This window comes from Homalodisca vitripennis, chromosome 1 (assembly GCF_021130785.1).
Source record: "Homalodisca vitripennis isolate AUS2020 chromosome 1, UT_GWSS_2.1, whole genome shotgun sequence".
NCBI lineage: Eukaryota > Metazoa > Arthropoda > Insecta > Hemiptera > Cicadellidae > Homalodisca > Homalodisca vitripennis.
This window is the reverse complement of record NC_060207.1, coordinates 167650321-167676248: the sequence shown is the minus strand read 5'-3', so window position 1 is coordinate 167676248 and position 25928 is coordinate 167650321. Positions and strand designations below refer to the sequence as shown.

The window sequence follows — 25928 nt, the reverse complement described above, 5'->3', positions numbered from 1 at the left end:
ACACCATCTTCAACAGCTAATAGACGTTTCTATGAATGTTTTAATCTTTTACTTATCAATAATGTATTGACGTTATCTCTATTTTTAAGAAATATGAAAATAAAGAATATTATTATATTGTATGAAAGTGTCATATAAAATTTCTACATTAATTGATTGTTGAAATATAATATAATCGGTATTTGGGCTGCAACTGTACTTCAGGGACATGACTAACAGTCTTGTTACCTAATTCACTTTTGTGCTGTGCAAACAATCCAATGCAGATAATTCACTCACTTCCTGGGTATAAAAAAAGACATAAAATAACATTGGGTTTACAATAGCTCTCTCCAGTGTAACGGTTTTCAACAAAATATATACTGCAGCTGCAACAGATAAAATAGGTATCTGGATTGTTTAGACAATTACCAAATTAATACGGCCAAAATATGTACTACACATTATTTAAAATGAGCAGAAGGCATTCAAATCTAACACCACCCTTAATGAAGCCATCTGCAATGACATTTAATAATCTTGATTTTGAGTATGGAGCTAACAAAAATAGAGTTTGATAAGAAAAAAAATTTATTTTGGTGATCAAACATCCTCAAATTAATTTTATTTCACTATGTTAAAGTGAAGTTGATTAACTTAATCAAAATGAATAAATGTATTACAAAATCTAGAATGGGATCTTTGTGGTAATAAGGAAAAACAAAGCCAATTTCATTTGGCACCTGGAAATTATGCATTAAGAGATATTTGTTTCATGTTTTAGCATTTTTGTACATATTCTTTTACACAAGTGGTAAAATACCATTTTACAGAGAGAGGAGGATATTATTACCGAGGGCAGTACATCAATACTTCATTTTACTAAATGTATGAGAAAAAGAGTAAAATTAAAATTTGTTATGTGATATGTCAAAGATGGAAATGGTAGCACCAAGACATTACTACAGGATTTCCACTCAAATATGACCAAATTCATAGCTCTTTCACGGTTTTTACGGTAAAAAGAAAAAAATGTCATGGTTGATTATTTTTATAAGCAACATTATGAATAAAAATAGAAAAAGATGGTATTGTGGGCGGGGTACACATTTTGAGACATTGATACAACTCAGGTGGCAGAAATTACTAATATATGTCTGAAAGATCATTCAAGAAACAAGTGTGATATATTAACTTGTTCCTTGAGTTCACAAAACAGGTCTATACTCTACTTCTATTAAAAACCTGTTCTGTTATAACATTTGCACATTTTTAGCAGTAAAACAGTGTTAATAACATCAGAACTGAAACGAAACACACTGTATTCAAGCTGAGTTGAGGTGCGAGAACTGGCAACAGACGCCAATTGCCGAGTCCTGGGCCACTGCATGTACTCATGGCATGTTTTGGTGCTAGAGATTGAAATTGGCCACTCTGTGTGAAAGCACCAAAATAATTAAATCATTATTAAATGCACTTTTCTCTTGCCATTCAAAACTACTAGCTCTGGTGAGAAAATCTATTTATAAGTATTATTACTATAAAAATAATTTGATTTAAAAAACGTTTTGATTTAGAAGTGCACAGATATCACTGAAATATGTAAATAAAAAAGATAAAATATTAATATCATACTGTACAAAAAGTAATGCTTAGGCCCAGCGCACATGGAGCGACTGTTCTGCAACTACAGTTGCAAACCAGTTTAGCGTGCAACTATTTGGTAACCTCAACAATGTATTAAAGTGGGAGACGCGCACACAACGCGACTGATTTTTGACAATCTAAAACCAGTCACATGCAACCATGGACCCACGGTTCCAGTTGCATTGCAGACTTCAGCTGCATGGGATCACGTGGTGTTTTGACGGCAGCATAGTGTCTATTTAAACATGAGTGATCAAAAACTCAACATTAAGCTCGTTGGAGCAGTGGAGAAGAATAAAGTTCTGTACAAATATAAACAGTAGCTGAATACTTCAGAGTCAAAGAGGCTAAATTACTATCAAATGCCTAAGCAAATACCAGCAATCAGCAGATTGATAGACAACAGGGGATTAAGATGTTCCTGCTCAGCTTGATACCAGATTTGGAAGAACCGAGTGATTTGAAAATCAAGCTTTTTAACTCTCGGAACACCATCAACAGCCACGGTCATCAGGACTAACACGGTCAATACTCACCTCTACAACGATGTCCGATTCAAGAGAGTCACAAATGAACATTACTCACATGTCCATTGATCAAATGCAAACTGCAGATTTTTATAAAACCTTTTCTGATAGCCTTCACAACACTAATATGTAAACACTTTTACTCAGTAGATATGGTTACCATCTATTGATCATCTTATTACCTATGTATGCTAATGTAATTATAAAATGACAATACGGTTGACTTGTTAAACTTATCTCAGAGTGATCATTAATCTTTCCTGTGCTGGAACACATTCCCCCATGGTTGTGTCCAGCTTCTCCAAGGAAGGACCAACCAGTCTTGTGAGTTCCAAAAAGGAGTCTTTTGTCATTCTGTAAAAAGATTGAAACTTCCTATCCAACTGACACATCTCTCTAGCTGCTACGCTGCTACAAATAGCCTAGATTTCACATTGTTGCTTAAATAAGGGTGTTGCTTAATGCTCTCTCTGTACCCTTCACCGTCCTCGGTATTGATAGTATTTAACAACGTCTTCTTCGTCTGAGTCTGACATGATAAGCGCAAACGGTCAAGCCAAGGTCTTAAAAACAAACATGTTTAAATTAAACTCTCCACTAAAGACACAACTGGTGTCCAACTATAGTTGTAGAACAGTCGCTCCGTGTGCGCTAGACCTTTTACGTTATTGAGGTATCAACACATCAATGGACTCCTTTCTAGCCGAATCCACTGACAGCCATATTTCGAGAAAGATTGGTGTGCCAGATGTTCGGCGATAGACTGTGACAACTGGTATCTAGTGTGAACAGTCCAATGCTCCTCCAAACACTACTACATCGCCAGGGCTGTCACACGGTGCAGTTGGCTGAGATCTAGTATTGTCGACAGTTGTTCAATCAGCTGCATATTTGATTTCGACATGTCACGTTTATTCAGAGTTAAAGAAAAAAAATAATAGCGTGGATTCAATGTTAAAAGTCAGTGACAAGATTTGATTTCAGCATACTTTTGTATTGTAGTACACTCCCTAGCTCTTTTATTATTTAAACACCCTGTTATGAAATCTAACCTTATAGAGAAAAATGAGAATGTATCGTGTAGCAAGAAGTCTTGAGAAGTATTTCATCTGTAGACACCGCATTTTTGATTAAATTTTATTTTTACATGGACAACAATGAGTTCTATGATGTTCATGTCCAACCATGGAATTTGGCTGAGTGTCATTAAAGCTTATCACTTATTAGACTGACACAATTTATCTTTTGTCAGACGGGGGAAATGTTCACAGGAAAACTCGAGAATGAAATGAGCTACAAACTTGAACTTTGGTTTGCAACCTCAGAGAAGTCTCGTGTGTTACACAACACGAGTTGTGACACACACTCCTATCTTGTTATTTGTTAACTAGCGTACTGTAGAATTGACATAATGGAAAAATTAAGTAGCGTAAGAATTATTTGTGCAAAAGAAATCTGAAGTTCATATATAGTAAGAAATTATTCTCAAAGCACTTATCTAATAGATGATAAATTTTACATCTGTCAATGAGATTGTTTTAAAATTGTCAGTAGTTACACGAGTTTAATTAATACTGTGAGTGTAAATAACTTCAAGACTAATATTGATAAAGGAATAGTCATTGTATAAATTTGGAGGGTGATTCATTATTACAAGGTGTTGGACATTTATTCTTATGATTCTATTTATAACTAAGGGATAGGTTTGAAATTAATTAACTCCAGTACTATCATTAATACAAATGAAACATTGAAGTTATACATAAATTAAATTATTCAAATGTTTTCTACAATTGCCTACTTTAAAACATTTCTTTTACATTACAATATCTTCACAAGTCAGTTTTAATGGTCTTTGTGTTAAATCATTGCTGTAATTCAGTATTAAATGTTAGTACTACTAAATGTCATAGGAAAAATTTTAATATTTAATAATCATGCATTTAATGTCAACCTAAAGCACCACACCAGAAAGTGAAAAGGAAGAATGAAATAAGCTACTCAATTAGAAGAAAGTAAAAAGATTTATTCTGACAATGCAATTAGAGCGAAAATATAAATCTAAGTGATTACTAACAATACAACAAACAAGCATGAAACAATAAAATACTGCTTTTACAATATTATAAGACCATGCAGAAACAGTGCAGTGATTTAACAAAGCATTAATAAAATTAATTGACAATATAATCAAATCAAAACTAAATTTACAAAACCTACAGTCTTTAATAACGCCTTATCTAGTAACAAGGATACCTAACTCCTAGATTTTCATGGTTAAACCTTGAACAAGTTTTAAAAGTGAAATTTATAATAATAGGTATTTTTTCTTTGACAGTACTTTTATGCTTTGTATAAACCAATGCAATAAGAATTAATAAACTATTCTGGCTAGAATCTAAAAAAATATCCATTTTTGTAGTATTTCTATTTTTTATATTTGCTACTCCGATTCCTACATACTTATTAAAATTTCAAATAAATATTTTCAGTCATTATTTACAATAATTTACAAACTATGTAAATACAGATGTCTTATATCAATATAGGTATTTTTTTCAGTATGAAACATTTTGAAGGTGCACAGAGATACAGCGCTGATATTATATCGCCATTTTACATGGAATCAAATCCCTTGTCATTACAAAATAGCAAACTTTCTAAGTCGTCATAGTTTTTAAAACACTTAGCCTTGATAAACTGACAACTTTAATTATCTTTGGCTTACTCACCAAAACTAAAAGTATATTAAATGATTAATGCTGATTTTGTGTAAAAATAAACTACATTCATGCCACGATAAACCACATCATACTTTGCAATACAATCAGGGCAGTCAAACTTTACATAAACTACAGCATGCACTCTAAAGTGAACCAACTGCTACCAATCTTTCCTATATCCTGTTCCAGACATAAAACATCACCATATACTCAATAGAAGCAGAACAAATACTCACATCATTTAGTGGTAAAACAGGAAACAAGGTTCTCCAAATTTAGTTAAAATTTTCTCCATTACTTATAATCAATAATTGTCAAAAAACATTATAAAAAAGGACAATATATTGACCCATCCTACTTTGAACTGAACTGTATTGAATAATTTATGGCAGTTTGTTTTTTGACAAGAGTTTGAGTATGATATATATATATATATATATATATATATATATATATATATTAGGTTGACTTCAAAACCATTCAATGTACAAGATAATGGGATTGCCAGTTACCAGTTACCATACAGCATCCAACCCTTATTGTAGGTCAATCACTCCCAGCCTTGACTGCATTTACACAAAATTCCCTAGATAGTCCATATTTCCATACATCTGTGACTTTTATAAGTTTGGTAGACACTGTGAAAGTTTCAATTCTTTGAAGCTGAGATAAAAATAAAGAGTAGAGAAGACAGATAGAGAGAGAGAGAGAGAGAGACACACAGATACAGAGAGAGAAGAAATCAAGCAGTCAGTAGTGCATAGGAGACGCACCTAAGTGTGAGCACTCCGTGGGGGTACTGCGTGTCAAGACTTGAAGCCTCTGGTTGTCCACTGCCGTGACAGGTGCGGTAGGCTCCACCACCTCGTTCTCACTCATCTGTTGACCAATCACAGAGCAAGTTGTTAACAAAAATATTTTCATTTATTTTTTTCAAATTTTGAAATATATAAAAGCTGTCAGTACAAATTGTACCCTTTCCGTTAATTATTTTCTCATGTTCATCAACAGTGGGATGACTCACCAGACACAAAGTGACCATCTCGAGCCGGTAACCGTACTTGTGCAGGATAGGCCTGAGGACCTGGGCAAGAGTCTTGCCTTGTTTTGACTTGACAGCCACAGTCTTACGATTGGGCAGGTCCAACCTGAACACTACCCTGTCTTCCACTCTCACCTCCTGGCCTCCGAGTACTGCAGCATCCTCATCCAGTGGGACAGTCTAGGGAGAGAAATATGGAAGTTATAGATATGTCTATTATTGATAGAGAACTTGTAGTGCAAGATGTTGGTGTTTAAAAATGTTGATATTAAATGTTTGTAAAAGGAGAAAATAAGTGAACAGTGATGATCCTAAATGATCCTATTCAAGTGTTCAAGTGAGAATTTTGAATTTATACTGATCCTTGGCAAGCTAAGGTTTGATAAAAATAACATACATAAAACAAAAACAAGACGTTCACAATTTTGAACAAAGCTATTATAGTGGTAGACTTGGTGAGAAGTGTGTAAGTGAGTAACTTTCTTCTGGCTTCCATTAAGCTTTTATTTTATTACATGTTTTCAAAATATTGGTGAATCAGTTAAGTTAATTCAAAATGTCCCACACAATCACTTCAATTTCTTAACCTTAAAAGTGATAAATTCTATTGTTGTTTTTACAGTCTAGTGTAAACCAGACTGATTTAGATTTTCTACTGTTAATATAAATATTTTCTTTTTATTTGTCTCAAAAATACATCTGTTAGATTTATTAATTATTTAATTTATTAAGATCATTAAATTGTAATTTCCGAACATATATTTTTCTCTGAACACAATGAATACTGCTGACCTTGCTGGAATGGCCAATAAAGACTTGAAAGTTGGGGTATCGCAGGCCGCGCTTGTCCAGCAGTCTGACCACCAACTGGCCGACAGTCTGAGGAGGGCAGATCTGCACCACAGCAGTAGCACCGCCAGGGAGCACTACACGGCACAGCGCAGGACCGAGCGCCAGATCCCATGATGCCAAAGAAGAGCGGCTGCTGCTCACTGATTCGGCATCCGATCGGTCACGTGACTTACAGCGGGCCTTCCTCGACCATGGCAACAGGGATTTACGGCGCCGCTCCTCTGCGTCGCTTCGGCTCTTCTTCAACTGTACAAATAATACTAAATAAGAAGAGGTTCCACACATGAGGCTTAATGAACTATATCAAACTGAATTATTGAAGCAATTCTTGTAATAACAGAAAACTGATATTAAATTCTTTGCAACCAATACGAAAATTAGTATTTTGCCCATTAGACTGTTTACCCCAAAAATGCGCCCAAGTGTCTTGGATTCTATGAAGAAGGAAAATTGTTTTTAACATGCATTGTGTAAAGGTTAATAACAGATAAGAATTTCAAAAGCATTTCTTTTCTCTACGAGGGATGGTCTAAAATAGAGCAAAGTAAGCCCATCCAAGCAGCAGCCATGCTCGACTTTGCTTGATTCAGTTATCTTGCGATAACCCGCTACATTGTGCCATTGGGTCTAAGATATAAATAAAACTTTTTCACAAGTATATTTGGGTGCAATGGTTCATATATATATATATATATATATATATATATATATATATATTTCTTGTGTGCGTGTGTATGTCACTGTACTCCTACCAAACGACTGGACCGATTTTGACAAAATTTTTTATGTGTGTTGAAGGGGATTCAAGAATAGTTTAGATTTACAACTCTGTCCAATTTTAATTGTTTATTTAATTAACTTTTTATTTATAAATTGTTATTGATTTTAAAATGTTTTGCCTTCGATCCGGCAGACTGCGCTACGACACATAATACAAAGTGAACTGATACTTTACTGTTAATACTTTCAACTGAAGTTCATCAAAGACTCAGAAACATTCGTAAATTTAAAATTTAGAAAATTATTATTGTAAAGTGCTTGATCAGTAGTGTAATGCAGATTGCATAGAAGAAGTTATTGCCTAATTTTAAATTTAGATTGCACCAATGATCAATAAACTATCTAATGCAATGAAATTACTATTAAACACTGTTATAAAAACCACCTCATTGTACAAAGCGGTGAATGTTTGCAAATAAGGTAATCGAATTTGGTTAGATCGAAGTTAAATGAAGAGTCGAAAGAAGACGCTTAATGACAGAAATTGGTTTTCGTTGATTGGAGCACAGGGCAAACTCCACAATAATACTGGAAATATCTTGGACAGAAAATTAATTTTAACAGACCGAATTTGATTCTTTATAGCCTAATTAGTTTATCGAGATTCATCCATATAGATTAATTGTACTGAATAACTTATCAACACCTAACAAAAACCATGAAAGATAAGAGGCAGGAAATATGGTACATACCTTCATAATGCGCCCAAGAGGCCCATGAAGGAACGACTATCAATTATCTCAGGAATGTTTAGAATTTGATAGAAAAAGAATACGTGAATAGAGTGTACTTGTTTTCAACAGGAAATTGCGTGCGAAGTAGCGGGCAACTGCTAGTATATATATATATATATATACCGGGTTCGACTCCCGGCGGAGTAAGTACTTTTTGCGATTCAATGTTTATTGAAATTTTATATATAAATATATCCTTACTTTATACAAAAATAATTTATTTCCTAATGCTTTATGACAGTCAAGTTTAACAATAGAGTATAAAAATCCTTATCAACACAAAACTTTGGTTGGAAAATTAATGATATGTCATGTTTAGAGAATACCATTACTAAATTTATTTCTATATTTACTAACCTTAGAGTGTGTTTGGTGCAGAGGAGTGTTCTGGTGGAGTTGCAACCCAGAGTCCAGCTTGCCTTGAAGGGGCAGTGCCTCCCCCGAAATCTCTCGCAGTAAACACTCTTTGTACAGTTCTGACTTGATAAACCGAGGGTAGCTGTCAAACTTCATCAGGTTAAATATCTGCTTCTGGGCCTGTCATCACACCACAATCTCACTACTCAAGAACCTTAACTATTTAAAGTTTAAAAGGAAAGTCTACTTTAGAGGCTTACATCCTGATAGCTTATTGTGCAACAGAGCATGATAAACTTCAACATATGTTGTTAGGATCAGATAAAATACTGCCTTAAAAGTGTTTATATCCAGACACGTAGAAAAATATGTGAATAGATTTAGCACTTTGTACTCTGAGCCCTAGTATAGGATGGGCCTCGTTATTTTATTTCTGTTGTTTAGCTCAGTTATTTTCTAGATAATTTTATTTTAAAATTACACTTTATTATGTATACATTTTTAAAGCCAATCTATGCCTATAAGAAAGATATATTTATATACTTGCTGAAATAACACTGATTTTTTAAACTATGAAAAAAGTCACAGGAAGACATGTATTAAAGGTCCAGACACAAAGTGTTAATCTCACTATAGTATGAGACATATATCATTGCAAGTCTGCCCATTTACCTTTATTATTTATTAATAATGTAAAGAGATCTCAATTAATAATTTTAGTAATGTGTTACCACAAGAAACAGATTCTCTATACTCCTGTGAAATTTAAACAATATATCTCAGGCCTAAGTGTATTAAACAAAAGTTCATTTGCTACAACCCAGACTTGCAATGATGTCTCGTACGAAAATAAAGAAGACTAGTACTACATATTTTCACTTGTACACATATTCTTCAGTGATACATTCGTCCAGTAATTGCAAAAATAAATGTGAAATATCAGCTTTGCGTGATGGCTGGATTCTTTCTATCAATAATTCCATTAAATATTTAAAAAAAAATCTAGGTTTACTTTTACAATTGTATAATACAGTATAGATTTTCACCTCAGACAAAAGTTACAAATAGAGAAAAATCTTTACTTTAGTTGGATGCATGTACTTGACTGACTGCAACAGTACGATTAATGCAATATGGTAGACTATTGACTGGTTTGCAGCATGAAATAAGAACATACGATTTCTTGTCTATTCCCAGAATATGTATGTGGTCAATCAATACTTTGAGTTTTCAAAGCAATGTGCCAAATTTTCGATTAAGTATTTAAAAAAGTTATTGTGTAGCTTTTAGGATGTTTAATTATTTAAATCGAGAATAACTGAGGAATATTTTAGTCTTACACAGGTGTTCCTGCTTTAAGAGCTGAATGCTACATATTAAATGTACACTAAGTCCACCCTTACCTGGAGAAACAGTGTGGGCTGCGCTTGATTAAGCTCATCCGCTGACACCTGCCGTGCTTGGGAATCTACATTGACAGGTTCGGAAGCACCGACTGCCAGGTGCTTTTCAAAGATTTGGTGTGCAGCTTCACGCCGTGCGTCCTCTCCCTCCAGCCAACGATAGCGCTCACATGCCACCCAGAAGTAGATGTTCTCATGACTGAACTCTTTCTTTAGAAACTCCTGTGGACATTACAGACCATTATTATTATTAAACTATTGGTGGATCTAGAGCCAGCATTAACCATTTGAAGTTGGTTACATAAAAATAACTAGAGTAATATAGAACAAATTGGTTAGTTTTATACGGCCAAGTCCACAAGTACACACTGCTAGGGAACTTGCAGAACATATGCCACTACATGAACTCTGCTGTATTTATCTAAATTTATTGCATTGACAGATTTTGAAATCATTCATTAATATAACTAATTTGCAGATTTCAGAGTTAATGTAGTAGTTATATATTCAAATAATTATAACTAAGAGAACTAATAAATAAGCTTCAAAGTAAAAGCACTCTTTTTATGTGATTAATAATAAAAACTTAATGCATTAAAATTATAAAATGAACATTAAATCACATTCACAGCATATCATCAAACTTAAAATGGGTCTATGTAAGATACATCCAATCATTAAAACGGGGGGAAAAAAACTGGTTGCAGTATCTGTATTTGTTTGCGACACATAAATAGTCCACAGGAGCCGAGGGCTAATTTGCATTGTACAAACACTCAAACCCAGGTGGGTTTTCTCAAAATGATAGAAAAATTCACTTTAAGAAAGAAATTGATCAACAGCTGTGATAGTTTTGGTAGAGGTTGCAATGTGCGGTACCAAAATGGTTAAAAATATGAAATGATAGTTTTTCTCACTGTTTGATCACTGAATCAACTTCTCTCACCATAGCTATGTTGTGTGTAGTTAGCCAACTTATAATGAATTTACAACCTTAAATGTTGGGATTGTTTTCACGACAAAATTTAGATTGGAAATTTGAGAATGGTAGAGATATTTAACACATCTTAGGGTATTAGATTATGATAACTACCTACGCTCAGCATCAGGATGATATGTAGATGAGAAGAAAAGGATGACTGAGGAAGCTTCAAGAAAATGAAACTGCGCTTCATGAAATGTTTTGGTTTGGTTTAGTAACTGAACCAACGGTGGAGAACTTTGGACAAATGTAAAAAAACTGGAGATTAGATCCTGGCCAATCCTGCTAGTGCTTAATACCTGAAGTGTAAAGTATTAAAAAAGAAAAAAACTTAATAATTTGTGCCAGAGAGAATAATAATAAATTGAGTATGAACTTACAGCAAATGTTTGTAAGCCATCAGGATCTTCAAGCAGCTTCTCGAATGAAGATGCCCAACAAGATACTCCCTGGTCTGGGTCTTCATGCTGAAATCAGAGCAAAGTATAAGTAAAACCATGGGTGGGAGAAAGTCTTAGGGAGGGCAAACCTACAGGGGAACCTAGAGGCATGGAAGGACCACTACAAATACTCAGCAGCAAACAAAGGGTGTTCTGAATTCTTTGCTTACTTTGAATTTCACATTCTTATTCTTTCAGATTGCATATTTTTTATTAGTATTAATAAACATTAATTCAATATAAACAACAGTAGTTTCTAATAATAAATGATTCACCAGGTGTATGTGAATGTTTTTTTTAAATAAATATGTTTAGTCCATAATTTTTTACACAACATTTATAGTTTAATGCAACATTCTGAAAACAACATCTATTTACAACATAAATTAGTAAACTTGAATAATCATATCTTTATCTCAATAGTAAAAATTCTTTAAAAATACAAATTTTGTGGAATTATCTTGAAACCCTTTTTTAAATAACTACAATTCCTTAAGGAATACGCACAAATTTTCCCCTTTCCAGCCTTCAAGAGAGGCATATTATAAAATGACTACATGAGACGCGATAGTGTGTATGTTAAGGGTACTCAAGATAACTAAGTAAAGAGTCACAATGAAGGTGTTAACTACATGAATTATAGCTAGATGGTTAAGGGTACTCAATACAGAGCCGCAGTGAAGGTGTTAAAGGGCTATGACCATAAAGTTTTTAAAAATCAACCTAACGTTTACATCTCGAATTAGTTGGAATCAATTTTACTGAACCCCTTGGTTATGTATTACTGTTGTTCCACTGAATTATGTACCAAACATTGAGAAATTTCAACATTAAGTAAGATATTGTAACATACATGGAAGCCAAACTCGTTTCGGATCCTCCAGACAAGGAGGGATAACAAATCTTGCCTCAGCCGAAGTGTATCCATCTCCCCACTACATGTCCGAGACCTGTGTACTGTCTGTATGATACTATACACTTAGCTGGTTGCACTGTCAAACTGGTGTGCACACTTCACCTCACTGTTCAAACAATATTATCTTGTGTCATGCCTTATGTTGTATATTTTCTGCTGTGATATTGCTGTCATTATGTGAGATTGTGCAACTGTGTAAAACAAGCAAGTTTATTTTAGCCTAGACAAAATGTGTATACACACATAATCTTTGAGAGATAGTGGTTTTAAAAGATAACTCCAACAACAGCAAGATGGACAGATTAAGCAAATTTCATAATTATAGGCATGAATTATTTAGCAGTTAGTTATGGCAAATTGAACAAATGTAACATAAATGAAGAAAGATTACCATTTTATTTTTGGAATCAAAAATTAAAAAACATTATTTTTACCTGGCATAAAACAAGACAGAGTAAATATGTTCCATCTTAAATACTAATAATGAAGAAATAATTGGATGAACAACAGTTCAAACATTTTATATTTTAGTTTAATATTGTGTCAATGATGGTAAAAAATCAAAAACCTTTAACAAAAGTATGGCCCACTGATTTGTTTGAAATTTGAGCCTGTTACTGGGTGTGTAACTTTAAATTGTAATAACACATTCAAATTAATTTACAATGTACTTGCAATATCATAACCAATCACGGCTTCAGTTCTATTTAAAACACTGCACTCAAAATAAAACTCTTGTAGGGATCTCCAATAGACCGGTGCTCTCCAGGGACGAGTCTTGATTCCTCCACTATTTCCCGCGGCTTCCAACACGACGCCCACACACGCGGTATCGACTGTCTTCTCTCTTCTCACGGCACAACGCTGATGACCAGGGCCGGGCGGGTTTCTCCACAACTTTCCCGAGAGAGAGGGATAGGCGAGTATCGCGGCACACATCCACCGTCAATCCGAAGTCCCTCCTTTAGCCAAATGCCAGGTCCAATCCTGAGTGATCTCGATCCTGGACCGTATGGTACGTAAAACTGCATAACATTTCCGATAATAAAGTAAGTAATTCGATGCAAAAGCAACCAAAGAGAAGCAGTAGCCCCTGACAAAACTCGATTTATGAGTTTATTCATTAGGGTAAGTATATTCTGTATTTACACAGTTTTACATTGAAATGAGGCAGGTATCTTAAAATTCAATATGAAGAAATTAAAAGTAACGAGAGCAACAAACAGTTCGTTAAGTGTAAGAGTTCAAACACGGTTAGTGTAAGATAATCCCTTTTAGCGTGAACGGTCACGAAACGGGCGTGTTTGTTGGTAAAATAAATAGACAAGTAAAATATTTACGTCAAAGAACTTTTTGGAGTTTTAACTACTCTATCAGTTTATTTTATATAAGCTAAAATATCAATTTAACAGACTTTTCGGAAATTGTGAAGGAGGATTAACTAAATATAGGGCTTACAAAAATATGAATAAAAACAAATGATATACAATGAAAATAATGTACAATCGCCACTACATAAAACGGTTTGATAAAAACAAGCAAAGCTTACCCTATTGATACACTCTCAACAATACTGTCAACAGAACTAAGGCTAGGAAAGTAATACTATTTCTGTTTGCTGTAAGACGTTCCGATAAGAGACAAAACTAAGACCACCGTACTCCGGAATTAGTCTCTTCGGCAATTTAATAAACAAGAACAATACATATGCCAAATTCGTGTAGTACGTTAAAAAAGAATGCAGAGTGTGAGATGGATGAAAAGAGACATTCTGTCGTTACAGTTATACTCAAGAAGCAACGTCCAATTTTGGAGTTGATTGTTTAGCAACAACTGTGAGTACTGTGCGACATGTCTAATTGCATCAGTAGCTAGCTGTCTGTTGTTGCTCTGGGCCAGCCAGCTGCGTTCTTGCCTCAGAGCAGATGCTGTCGACAGCCTTGAGTTGCACCGACAGCTAATGTTTCTCCGTCGTTGAGAGAGTGAATGGTCGGCGTTGTTATTTAGCCTAATACAATAGAGTCAGCTCCAAATTAACTGATATTCTACGATAAACTCTAGTAAAATTCGGATTAGACAATTACAGGGCGTCACACCCATTCTAAAAATCACCCGCGCATATTCGGTCTAGGAGTGTGAGATATAAAACAGAACGATATTGTAATATTGTTTTGTACAGAAAGGTGCCTCTATCTGTGAGCGACATACTCTGGTACATTTACTCATTTGATGCGGATGATTTGGTATTTACTTTACTATCATTGCAACTTTCACAATGTAGAACTAAGTGGCACGATTATTGTCGATAATAGGGTAATATATTCTATGTATTACAATTTTGTAAGTCGATGATTTGAAATTACATTTCGGGAATTAAGTATAACAATGACCGTTCATAGAGGAGAAATATCGATGTAGGGCAAGGTTACATGAACATGATTTGGTTACTGTCTAATAAAACTCACGGCTAAGTAAATTACCTACTACGAACATTGAAGAATTGTTTTCTTTTGCCTCCCCTCAGTTCACGTACTCATGCTAGAATTTGTTTGATTGTGGCCAAATGTAACTAGTAAACCCGTAACAATTTTACTTCACTTAAAACTTACGAGTAACTTCTCAAAAGTCCAAGAATTGTGAAATTTCGTCTTACTTGCTTCTGCTGATAACTGCCTGGCATAAGAATGTTTCAGGAATTCCAGGGAATGGTTGATCTCTTTGAATATGCTGCATTTATAGAGGGAACTGTTTCTCACAACAGTCACTGGAATGGAGCTTATGTAGTGATAAATTAGTATGCTGTATGGTTGCTATAAAAAGTGCAGTACAACGTGAATCGTATACATCAATTTTACGGCGATTTCGTAATATCTGAACCACGATTATCTTATCAATTCATCTTTACATAACGACGGAACAAAACATTTCAACTCTGAACGTAATAAATTGAATCATGCATTGCGTATTGAATTAACTTTCGTGATGAAGTGTCACGAAAACAGCCTTGCTAGTCTTAATTAATCATTTCAATTGACTAGAAACGAAAATAACTGTTGAAGAGCCGACATCAGCTATCATTAGAAACTACTTTAAATGATGAGCAGGAATTATTCGATTATAACTATAGTTACGAAATAACGATTCTAAGAAGTGTAATCACGATCAAAACTCGCATTTACCGATATTAATTCATAGAGGTAACGGTTTACTGAGCCTACAAGACAATCTGGAGCACGCTGCACACAGTACCAAACCGAGAGAAAGGTCCGCTTGTGTAACTTCCGTACTTGTGTCTTCTGTGAGAGAATTTGTTGCACTGGAGCGTGTGAAACGAACAGCTGACGCAGAACCGTAACTAGAGAGTTAGGGGTCGGAGGCAGTTAGTTACTGCTGGCGCCACCTGACGGGGTTCGCAAAGCACTTTATACTAACTGTGACCAAGTCACTGGACATTTTTATTACATGCATTTAGACGATTCACATTCGAAAGAGGGATAAACTGCATTGAGACGTTAACACTTCCTGATTACTCCAAGAGGAGTGAAGGAAGTTTGGACTCAGGATTTTAAATCATCTAGAGATGTGCCAAAAGAACCATGCATCTCACCTGTATCCGAGTGGTAACGAAAATAGTGTGAAGGACCTTATATTTTTTGGAATATAGTTCTAACTTGAGGAATGCAGTAAATCATATCGGTTGAAACGGATTCCTTTAGATAAGCGACATTTTTGATAATCAACTGGTTTAAACTTACAATTAATTAATGTCTTTTATCAGCCCTACAGATGTAATTGTTTTACCTATCCTGGACCTCTTCGGTGACTTCATGCCTTTTAATACAAAACCTAAGTCACCACTTCCGTATCCCTTCTGAATCAGTCCTGTTCCATCAAATTTCCATGACATTCCAGTTACTCTCTTGAACTTCTCGACCCGCTAACAGCTTTCTTTAGGCTACATACTAACGCTGCCTCTACTACGTTTATGAGGTGGTTAGAATAGTTAGTATTAATAGCAATACCGTGCGCATTGTAACAGAGTAATCAAGATTGGTCACGCATCAATGCTGCAAACTCGCATAATAAAATTATACTTCCAAAAACAGGAGGAATGAACGTCCGAACGCTAATTTCGACTAACCAGTTAACGGAAAGCGAGAGAGGCGGGGTGGCCCTTGAGAGAGAAAGTGGCTAGCACCAGTTGTGCAGGCTATCACATTACACGGGACAGGGAATCGCTAACGTCCTCTCGCTTCTCCTTACTTGGTCCGATTTGCATCCTTCTTTGATGAGAGTACAACAAAATCGTTCATAATCATATTAAATAGCTAACCGGAGTCTTCACAGATCTGTTTATACTTTTTATGTATACATTCCAAACAGGAAAATCATAGAGTTTTGCAGGCTGATTTTAATGAAAGGAACTCAAACGAAAGGTGTACAGAGTACTAACGATGAGTACACTATGTACTCAAATGTACTGATATTGAGACAGTTGAAGCATTGGTTGGGCAAATGTTACTTCCTTATTTTACTGAAAATAAAAGAATTTAACTAAGAATTAAAATAAACCTTTCGAGTCAAATAGGCGTAGCATATAAAAATGTCTATATCAATTTTATATACATTTTTAATTTATTGTTTTGCATATACGGCAAAATGTGTAACGGCAGTTTTGTTTAAAATTTTAAAATCTTATAGTTTATGAGATACTTAAGAAAACAGCACAAAACGCATCTCCACAGAAAGTCTCGTTTGAAATGTATAACATTTCCATTTCAATTCATCATTCTATTTATACCATGAAAGACACCCAAAGGGATGGTATCATTATTTTAGAAATTTCAAATGTAGGCCCAGCTTGTGGATACGCCCACACCGTTATACACTGTATATACAATCAGCCTATTTATTATTTTTGTACACTCGAGGACGGTTAGCCGTATCGGCCTAACCGTCCTCGAGGTAGCAGGAATATCTGCATAATTTCTTCGGACATGACCCGCAGAGCTCAAACACATCCCTTTTCGAAAGTTTATAAATATATATGCTATACAATGCGTCTTTTGTAAACGATAACTGTCCCAAAAATGGCTCAAACAACTTGAAAGAGTATTCAAATTGAAATATTTCGACAAGTTCGTTGGAAAGCTTGGTATCCCATTCCGCTCAAAAAAAATCACAACTCTGTCATTTATGAAGCTGTAGAAAAAAACAGTATTTTGGGATATTTATAACAATTCATAACCTTTTTAAAATAATTTTTATATTGAACGGTTTTCTAGATATTGAGTACATGCATATCCCATGAGAATAGATTAATAATATTTCAGCTGTCACAAAATCTACCTACTAATTCCGATTGAGCCGGAATTACTATTCATAGTTGTTTCTAATAATGCTTCAAAGTTATTCGAGAGAAAGGGGACAACTGAAAAAACCCGATTTCGTTGGAATGGACAAAAACTTTCCAGATATATTTTGTGGTTTTGCATAATGGATGGGAGAAAGTTTGTGGGTTGACTTTCAGCTAAAGCACAAATTTATTAAAACCTCTGTTTACTTTTAAATTTCATACAATATTAGTGCTTGATAAGTAGTGTAATACAGATAGAAAATACACAGTTAATATTTAAATTGTACTCCAGATTACGACAGTGACGAATTTAAAACATTTATTGCATTGTAAATACTTTTTTTAACACTGTTATAAAACCAACTTTAGTGAACAAAACAGTGAATGTTTTCACATAACGTGCTCCGAATTGGTGGACATCCTTGACACTGTGATATAGCAGTTTGGTAGTAGCTTTTGGGAAAAAAAAGAAATGGACATTAACATGCCTCAACGATCAATTCTTTCTCAGATTACAGTCTGAAAAACATCAAGACTTCCATAATGTAACACCTTATACAGAATTATTTTACAATGTAGCATGAACTTAAGGTAGATAGGAAATAAGTAGGATTTCCCCCGAGACCGTAATACGCTTCTCAGTCTATATATGTATAGATTTATGTCTATGTACAGTAACGTTATGTATGTATATTTTCTTCATCAGGACATAAGGCAAGTTCAAATATGGAACTGGAAATATTTTAGACCTAAAGCAGATTACAAAAACAGGAAGTAGACGCTTTATGACCAAATTAGATTTCCTACAGCTACATAAGTATATATAGTTTATATAGTATTTAGTATATATAGGTCATATATAGTTTTTCATCGGGGCAACAAGGCAAGCTAAACTGTAGCACCGTAAATGAATTTAAACGTCCGGAAATAGACAACTTTCAACTGAAGTAGACTTCTCAGTCCTACGTATGTATATACGAGTTTACATAGTCGGGACAACAAGGCAAGCTAAACTGTAGCACCGTAAATGAATTTAAACGTCCGGAAATAGACACCTTTCAACTGAAGTAGACTTCTCAGTCCTACGTATGTATATACGAGTTTACTTAGTCGGGACAACAAGGCTAACTCTACTATGGTACTGAAAATATCGCAGACAGGAAATTTATGACAAGGGCTAGAAGTAAACGATTTTTGACCAAAGTAGGTTTCCGAGATCTGTGTATTTGTATTTTCTTTATCGGGGTAACAGTACATACTTAACTGTAATGTTGGAAATATAAGCAATTTGAACAAAAACAATCCTCCTACAAGTGAAAAACACGATTTAAGAGAGGCAAGTTCAACTCCGATATTTATAACTACGAGCACTTAAATAATATTTACTGATATATGTATATATGATATACGTATATGTATGTCTTACATATACGTGTATATTTTAAGTGCCTTTAATACGTAGTATAAGAACTTTGATTTTCAAAATTGAATGCAAAGCCGCGGGTTACAGGTAATAATAATATTTAAATGAATGGTTAAATTACGTTGTGTCCCAGATACTTAAATGTGTTATGATGTTTCAACAACGTACTGAACTAGAAATAAAAACCAGAAAAAGTCATGATTGTTTGAACAAAATTAGAAAGAATTTGCGATTTTATAGTGTGAACTTTTAGCCGAACTTTGAACATATCGAATCATAGTATCGTGTTGGCACTCCGAACATCAGTACGGCCTACGTCAACTCTACCGCGGGGTCGGTGCTGCCTCGCATTAATGGCAACGAAGGAAAAATATCCCTCGTAGACAAACAGACCATTTCTAGGTCTGATAACGAATAATACACTAACCTCACTTTCTAAAAGATGTAACGTATAGAATTAAGTTTAAGGTCCATAGAACAAAATCAAACAGAAATGAGTAAATGCTTTATAAATTTGTTGAGTTTAGTATTTATTAACAGGAAGAGATGCTATTTATAATGACCGCAACAACCGCACCATCACACTGAAGCTCTCTCTAGACGTTCTGCTCTGAGACAGAAAACTGAAGTAAAATGACGCCTGGATCTCAGCAATCGGGTTCACTTCTACAGTATATACAGTATATAACTCAATGTATATTTGCTATTTCGTAGATGTAATCTAATTACCTAATCGAAGCAACATTAACAGTTTTTGCATGTGCTGTTAAAAAGAGATGAGACTTTTATGAAGAGGAATCGAACATTAAACTGATAAAAATATCGACTTTTGATTATGTAAGTTTTGTATTCATGGTTTCAATTAATCTGAGGAAAAATTTAAAAGTTATGAAAAATTAGGTGAAAGTGCGTAACAGATTTAAACCGGTAGGGGCGCTGCACTGTGGCAACACTAGAAAACTGTGTTCAAGCCAAGTTTTACTTTGTTGTGTTGGCAAAGCAACACCCGGGTTTAACGTGTGAACGTTATTATTCGCCAACAATAACGATGGCTTTCTGACACTCAATTTTCGTGTTTCTTACTTTCAGAGGACTGCCTGATCGTCATACTACAATATAAAAGACATTGAAGTTGACTCAGTAATTGCCCAGAATTACCCAGAATTCAAATTGAGATAATCTTGATGAACCAAATCTCTCAAGCCTAGACCCAACTCCCTCCGCTAATAGCTCCAGTGAAAGCGAGACAGAAACTAGTTTGTGTTATATTTATGAACAGTACAAAGAAAGACTTACACACTGATTACAAATAGCCTGATTAGCATGAAAACATTGAAAGATAAAACATCGGCTTACGCGAAGTGAAAACACAATTCACTAAAGGGATTTCATATTAACGCATTAAGCCTAAGTTAATGTGAAGTTTTATTTGCAACTATGTCAGTTAAAAAAGAAACAATAAATCAATACATAGGGAAACATATGAAGTAGATGTTCGCATGATCGTACGCTTTTCGTTGTACAAACGAGGAGGCTGCTAACTAGGTTTTTGCGCTGTCATGAATATGCATGCACCAACCTTTCACGTTTAAAATGTACAACTATGTTCCAATGACAGCTACTAAAGAAAAAGCGAATGTCTAGAGTTAATGAAAAGGCTGTAGAAGAAACTGTAGTGAAACATAATAATTTGAGATATATGAGTTGTTTTTATGCATACTGATAGCTACGAGTGGATATCTCCTTACAATGGATTAACTGTTATTAGTCCCAACTTACTTAAAATTATTGATTATAAGATATTTTTTAAATTTTGTATCAGTAAAGCAAGACATTTTAAATGATCATGATGGTAGTTGTTTGGCCAACGATCGTTGGAGAAAATGGAGGCACACGCGATAACAACACATGTGACCAAAACGCGTTAGGGATTTCAAACAAATATTTATTTGGCGATGGTGATAGTGTCGCTTATCCGACCATAGTAACACATGAAGCCAGCCCACTTGGTCCAAACTACATCATTGAGAAACCGAGTGTGTGGGCTACGTACAAAAGTGTATGGGGTCTCCGCCTTAGGAATACAACAGGCATACGGTAAAAACAAAGTCATTGGACGGCAAAACGATTGGTGGACATGGGCGCGTCACTGGTGCGGATATAAATAATATACAAAAGTACTACAGTGAAGCCATACTTAGAATGATGTAGGTAGCCTAGAAGAAGTGAAAAGGCCGTGTGGGCGGAGTACTTTCGCCTAGTCGAACTACGAACAAACCAGCTCATGGCCTACACCCAAAAGGGCCAGACATGGTATGGTGTAAATATATCAAGGTCAACGATGATAATGAAATATGTGATCCGAGTACTCGCACCTTCTAAGGTTTTCAACAAATTACCTCCAAGACAACATTACTGAGCTTTACACAAGATGCTTACTGCTGCACCAAATATGTCTAAGAATCTCGAAACAATGTAACCTGGCCCAAGCTACTTTTATCCTGCACAACCAAGGATCTGTATAGGTTAAGATAATATGAAATTTCACTGATTTTTGTAGCTTTTCACCCGTTTTCCAATCATTACAGATTTTCACTAATAATGTACCTACTTTATCTAGAATCTAAGTTGCATATTTCTACGCACTCTTATTTTAAGTAGATACTGTTTCTTTATAAATTTGTTTGAAAAATATCACAAACATGTTTTAACCTCGTACCATTGATTAGGAAAAGACATTCGTGCTAAAATAAGTTCCACTTGAAACATTGTAATTGTGCGTTATCTAGCGGAAAACGAAGAAAACGCCGATTATAAATATATTAAAGAAAACTATTACACACATGTTATATTAAGTAAGGTCTGGCAGTGATAACACAATGATAAAAAATACTCATAATTGAGGTAATTACTATAAGATTAAAATGGATATCTTCTACTTTAAGGGACAGGAATATTTTGTTAGATATTGGAAAGGGTATCTAAAAAATAATAAAAGAGATTCCGACTCCTCTTAAACATTTGTAAAATTAAAAATTTTTGAATTTATTTGCGAGTTATGGATTCTATGACAAGATAAATACAATTTTTCTCGCTGACTTGACACTCTTTTGCGAGAATAAATTACCTATATGTTAGGTAAGTTTTTGTCATAATTAATTACTTTAAATATACCTAGTGATAGTAGCATGTTTATTTTATACTGAACTACACAACATTTTGTGCGCTGAGAGGATAATTACGTTAGCTGGAGACTGTGGTGACACTCAGATAAGCGGGTCAACTGATAAGCGCTCGGTCAACTGATATGAACTAGATGACCACAATGTATGAATTGTCAATAATCTCTACTTTCGGTTCTTTGATAAATGGCCACGTCCACGTCTTTTATCGCCACGACTTTAAACTTAGTTGGAGTTTCTTTCAAGAAAATTTACTGTCTTTGATTATTCAATGCTGCAATAACGAGATCTACCATGGGTTTCCATTGCTAAAGGTCTTACATTTAGTCTATATAATACTGTATAGTCTTTCACATAAACGTATCCGGTGCACTGGGAAACCAGTCACCGACTGGAATTTCCAATGGACTTCATCTACATGTTCTCCAGTGTAGGCTCATCATAAGAAGACTAGATTACTCCATATTAATGTACATCTCCAGATCACAAGCCAAATCTTTCATGACTGTGGTTATTGGGGAAACAACAACGGCGATCAAAGCACTGAATAAAATGGAGAACTGAATCTGATGGATCATTACTAACTAGGCATGCATTCTGGACTACAGAAATTGGGGATATTCACTAGAACAAGTACTGTAATAATACAAGAATTGATAATTACAACAAAGTTATACAGCACAATGCGTTATGTTAATGCATCTCAGATTGCTTGACACTAGATCGAAGGGGACTTGGCACCAGGAATTGGATATATCCTTCCGACGAACTTTCGCGTACGATCATCGAATTAGCATCTCGGGATTACCGGCAACTTTTACACGAGGAAACAAAAAAGTGTGAGGGAATGTGATCACTAACTGCCGATAACGAGATAATTCGTTTGGCGAGTGACATAAATTGTAAAAACGGCCGTTGAGCGTGGCCGTTTACAAGAGCGTTTACACGATCCCGCGCCCGCGGACAGAGAAGAGAGGGCGCGGTGATAAGATTGATAATAGCGGGTCGCGAGGCGGTGTTTAGTATGTAAATCAGCAGTGCAGGCATGCCGAGCATGCGGTCTGAGCCCGGTCTAGCCGAGCGGTCCGTTGTCAATGGATGGAATCCTTCCGCTCCGTTCCCACAACACGTAAATATGAGTGCTGCTCCTCAATTCCGGCATCCGCCGACACAATTGCCGACACCCTCTTAAAGGTTTTAACTTTACGATTAAACAATATTTACTAAGGGATTTCATAAAACGTAGTTGTTTACGACAATCACTATAAAACTTACAAGTATTTATTTTTAATGCTTTGTTTTATTTACTTTCACATACCCTTGTAAAGCTAAAAGGCCACTATTTGAACATATTTTTTGTTGTTTTAAAATTTTTTTACTGGCGTTCTACTACAGTACTACCCAGCAGGTTTTATTTTCCAATATGCAACAGTTTAAATTATCCAACATTTTGAAACCAGTTATTTGTGGCTCTATAATTTCAATACATGCGTTTTACTTTTTGTTCTGTAATGGAAGGAAATGAACGGTATTACACATCGAAACATTTCTAACCGAGTTAGAACTCCCAATACTTCGAGGACAAGTCCCACAATCTTTCTAAGTTTGTTTAGAGGCTAATCGATTTTGAAAAGTCAGAATTAGAATTAGTTCTGTCCGTTTTGCTTCTCTAGCGCCATTCATCTCTTTCGAACACTGGGTCTCGACATGAATCTCGAATTATATCAGTTTTTTTTCTTTATTTGCATGTCACATTTTTTCAACCCACAGCCCGAAGAGAAACGCGTGATGACTAGGTAGTGTTGTTGCATCGGTCCGGCACATCGGCAAACTTACAAATACGTGTCTTGAAAGTGTAATATGAAATATTGAAATTGGAGGATTTGTGGTGAAATATCTCAAGGTAACCGATCATACGCCAGCGTCCAGTGCAACCCAGAAAACAGAACAAATAAGCAACGTGAACTGCACAATAAGTTAAATGTTTAAATTTTCTTTTTAGTTATTTATTAGTTTTTAATCAGAAACACGTGTTTCAATTTGTAAGGTACCGGTATTAAAGAAGACTCGTCTACATTCCATTCAGTCAATGTGAGTCCAATCTACACCAATTTGTAACTAGGTCACCGGACAAAGCGTCGATTTCACAATATCCAAATACTGCTGTACTTCACTTGAACAGTCTGACCTCTAACCCCACGACTGCAGCGAAGTCTGTGATGATCGCGTCCGATGACCGTCTGTCCAGACGTGACGCCCAGTCAGCGACGGCGGCGCCGTCCGCCCAGCGGACATCCGTTTGTGTTTATCAGCAACAGTAATAGGACACTTCTGGGAACTGGCTAGGCAACGTAGCACATTATCTCGAATACATTGTCAACAATACAAATAAAGTAAATGAATAGAGAGAGAATGCTAGAATATAGTGATCTAGGTCGGGCTAACGTGGATCATGTGAGAATATGAGAACCTGAATGTTCCCTTTACCGACTATACTGCCTAGTGACAATAGACTTTACGACTTACTGTAATCGTCTACGTTTGGTAATTTTACAAGTACTGGTAATCTATCGTCAATGTTACATAACCTTAATTATCTCGTAAAGCTAACGACTGAATCGTAAACTTGTGCTCTGACTGTGACCAAACAGAGAATACGCTTTTAAGTTTAGACAACTCCTTGAGCTCGTACTTATTGAAGAGTGGCTTGCGTCTAAGATAAACACGCCAGACCTGGATTCGAGTCCCGATTTTGTCGATAGTAAATAAATCGTCACAGCCTAACCTGAACTAATGTGGTAACATAGATTCGGATTAGAAATCTCGATAAAAAAGGAGAAAATGTAGTAAGGGTTTAGATCACTACTAGAGGCATACTTTGCCACGACTCTTTACATCTGTCGTAGTGGGGTTCTCTGATATAATTCAAAAATATTTACTTGTGATTCTATTTTTGTCTTCATATTTTTTGTACCGGCATTTCCTTCCTCGTAGTATTTTTAACAGCCTAAATTAAAACTACTAAATTGTAATATAATAAAGGATTTTAGTAATTCTTCGCTACAAAACCCTTTGGATTTTCTTACGTTCAGATAAGAAACAAATATAGTTTTGCAGGGTTTCACTTATCAAATTCTGTTCTTAGGAACAAAATGCAAAAATGTTTTAAAACACAGAATGGCATTTCACAGACTAAACCAATACATATAATTATTAATATTTATTACAAAGGTTTAAAATGAAAAACTATTTCCTCTCAAGCTATACGGAAGAAAGATAGATTTAATGTGTGGCTGTTATATCGAACGTAAAATGAATTAGTTATTAACGTAGGTTCATTTGGGACATAATCGAGATAAAATATTTGCATACATACGAACGGCCGACATCTTAAAACTTTTTACCGATTAAGATTGGATTAGTTAAAAGTTTGAAACAGTATGTAAATGGGATTTCTGTATCAAGTATACAGGGTGTATATTATGTCTGGAAACACCCAAATATATCCTTTAATAATTTAAATATAAATTTGAAACCTCTTACAATCGTGATAGAGATTGGGCATCTACTTTTTGGAACAATGTT

At 35.1% G+C, this 25928-nt stretch overlaps 1 protein-coding gene across 5 annotated transcripts in view; it reads right to left on the bottom strand.

Annotated features, from left to right (window-relative positions):
* LOC124352692 (regulator of G-protein signaling loco) overlaps positions 1 to 25928 on the bottom strand; it is a 76100-nt gene that overhangs the window by 14205 nt on the left and 35967 nt on the right. For all 5 annotated transcript variants that reach the window (XM_046802287.1, XM_046802286.1, XM_046802290.1 and 2 more), the window contains 6 exons: positions 11407 to 11493; positions 10045 to 10266; positions 8642 to 8821; positions 6711 to 7016; positions 5901 to 6098; positions 5650 to 5755 (listed from right to left, as the gene is read on the bottom strand). In XM_046802287.1, coding sequence (XP_046658243.1) covers positions 5650 to 5755; positions 5901 to 6098; positions 6711 to 7016; positions 8642 to 8821; positions 10045 to 10266; positions 11407 to 11493 — 1099 coding nt within the window. The remainder of the gene's footprint in view (positions 1 to 5649; positions 5756 to 5900; positions 6099 to 6710; positions 7017 to 8641; positions 8822 to 10044; positions 10267 to 11406; positions 11494 to 25928) is intronic.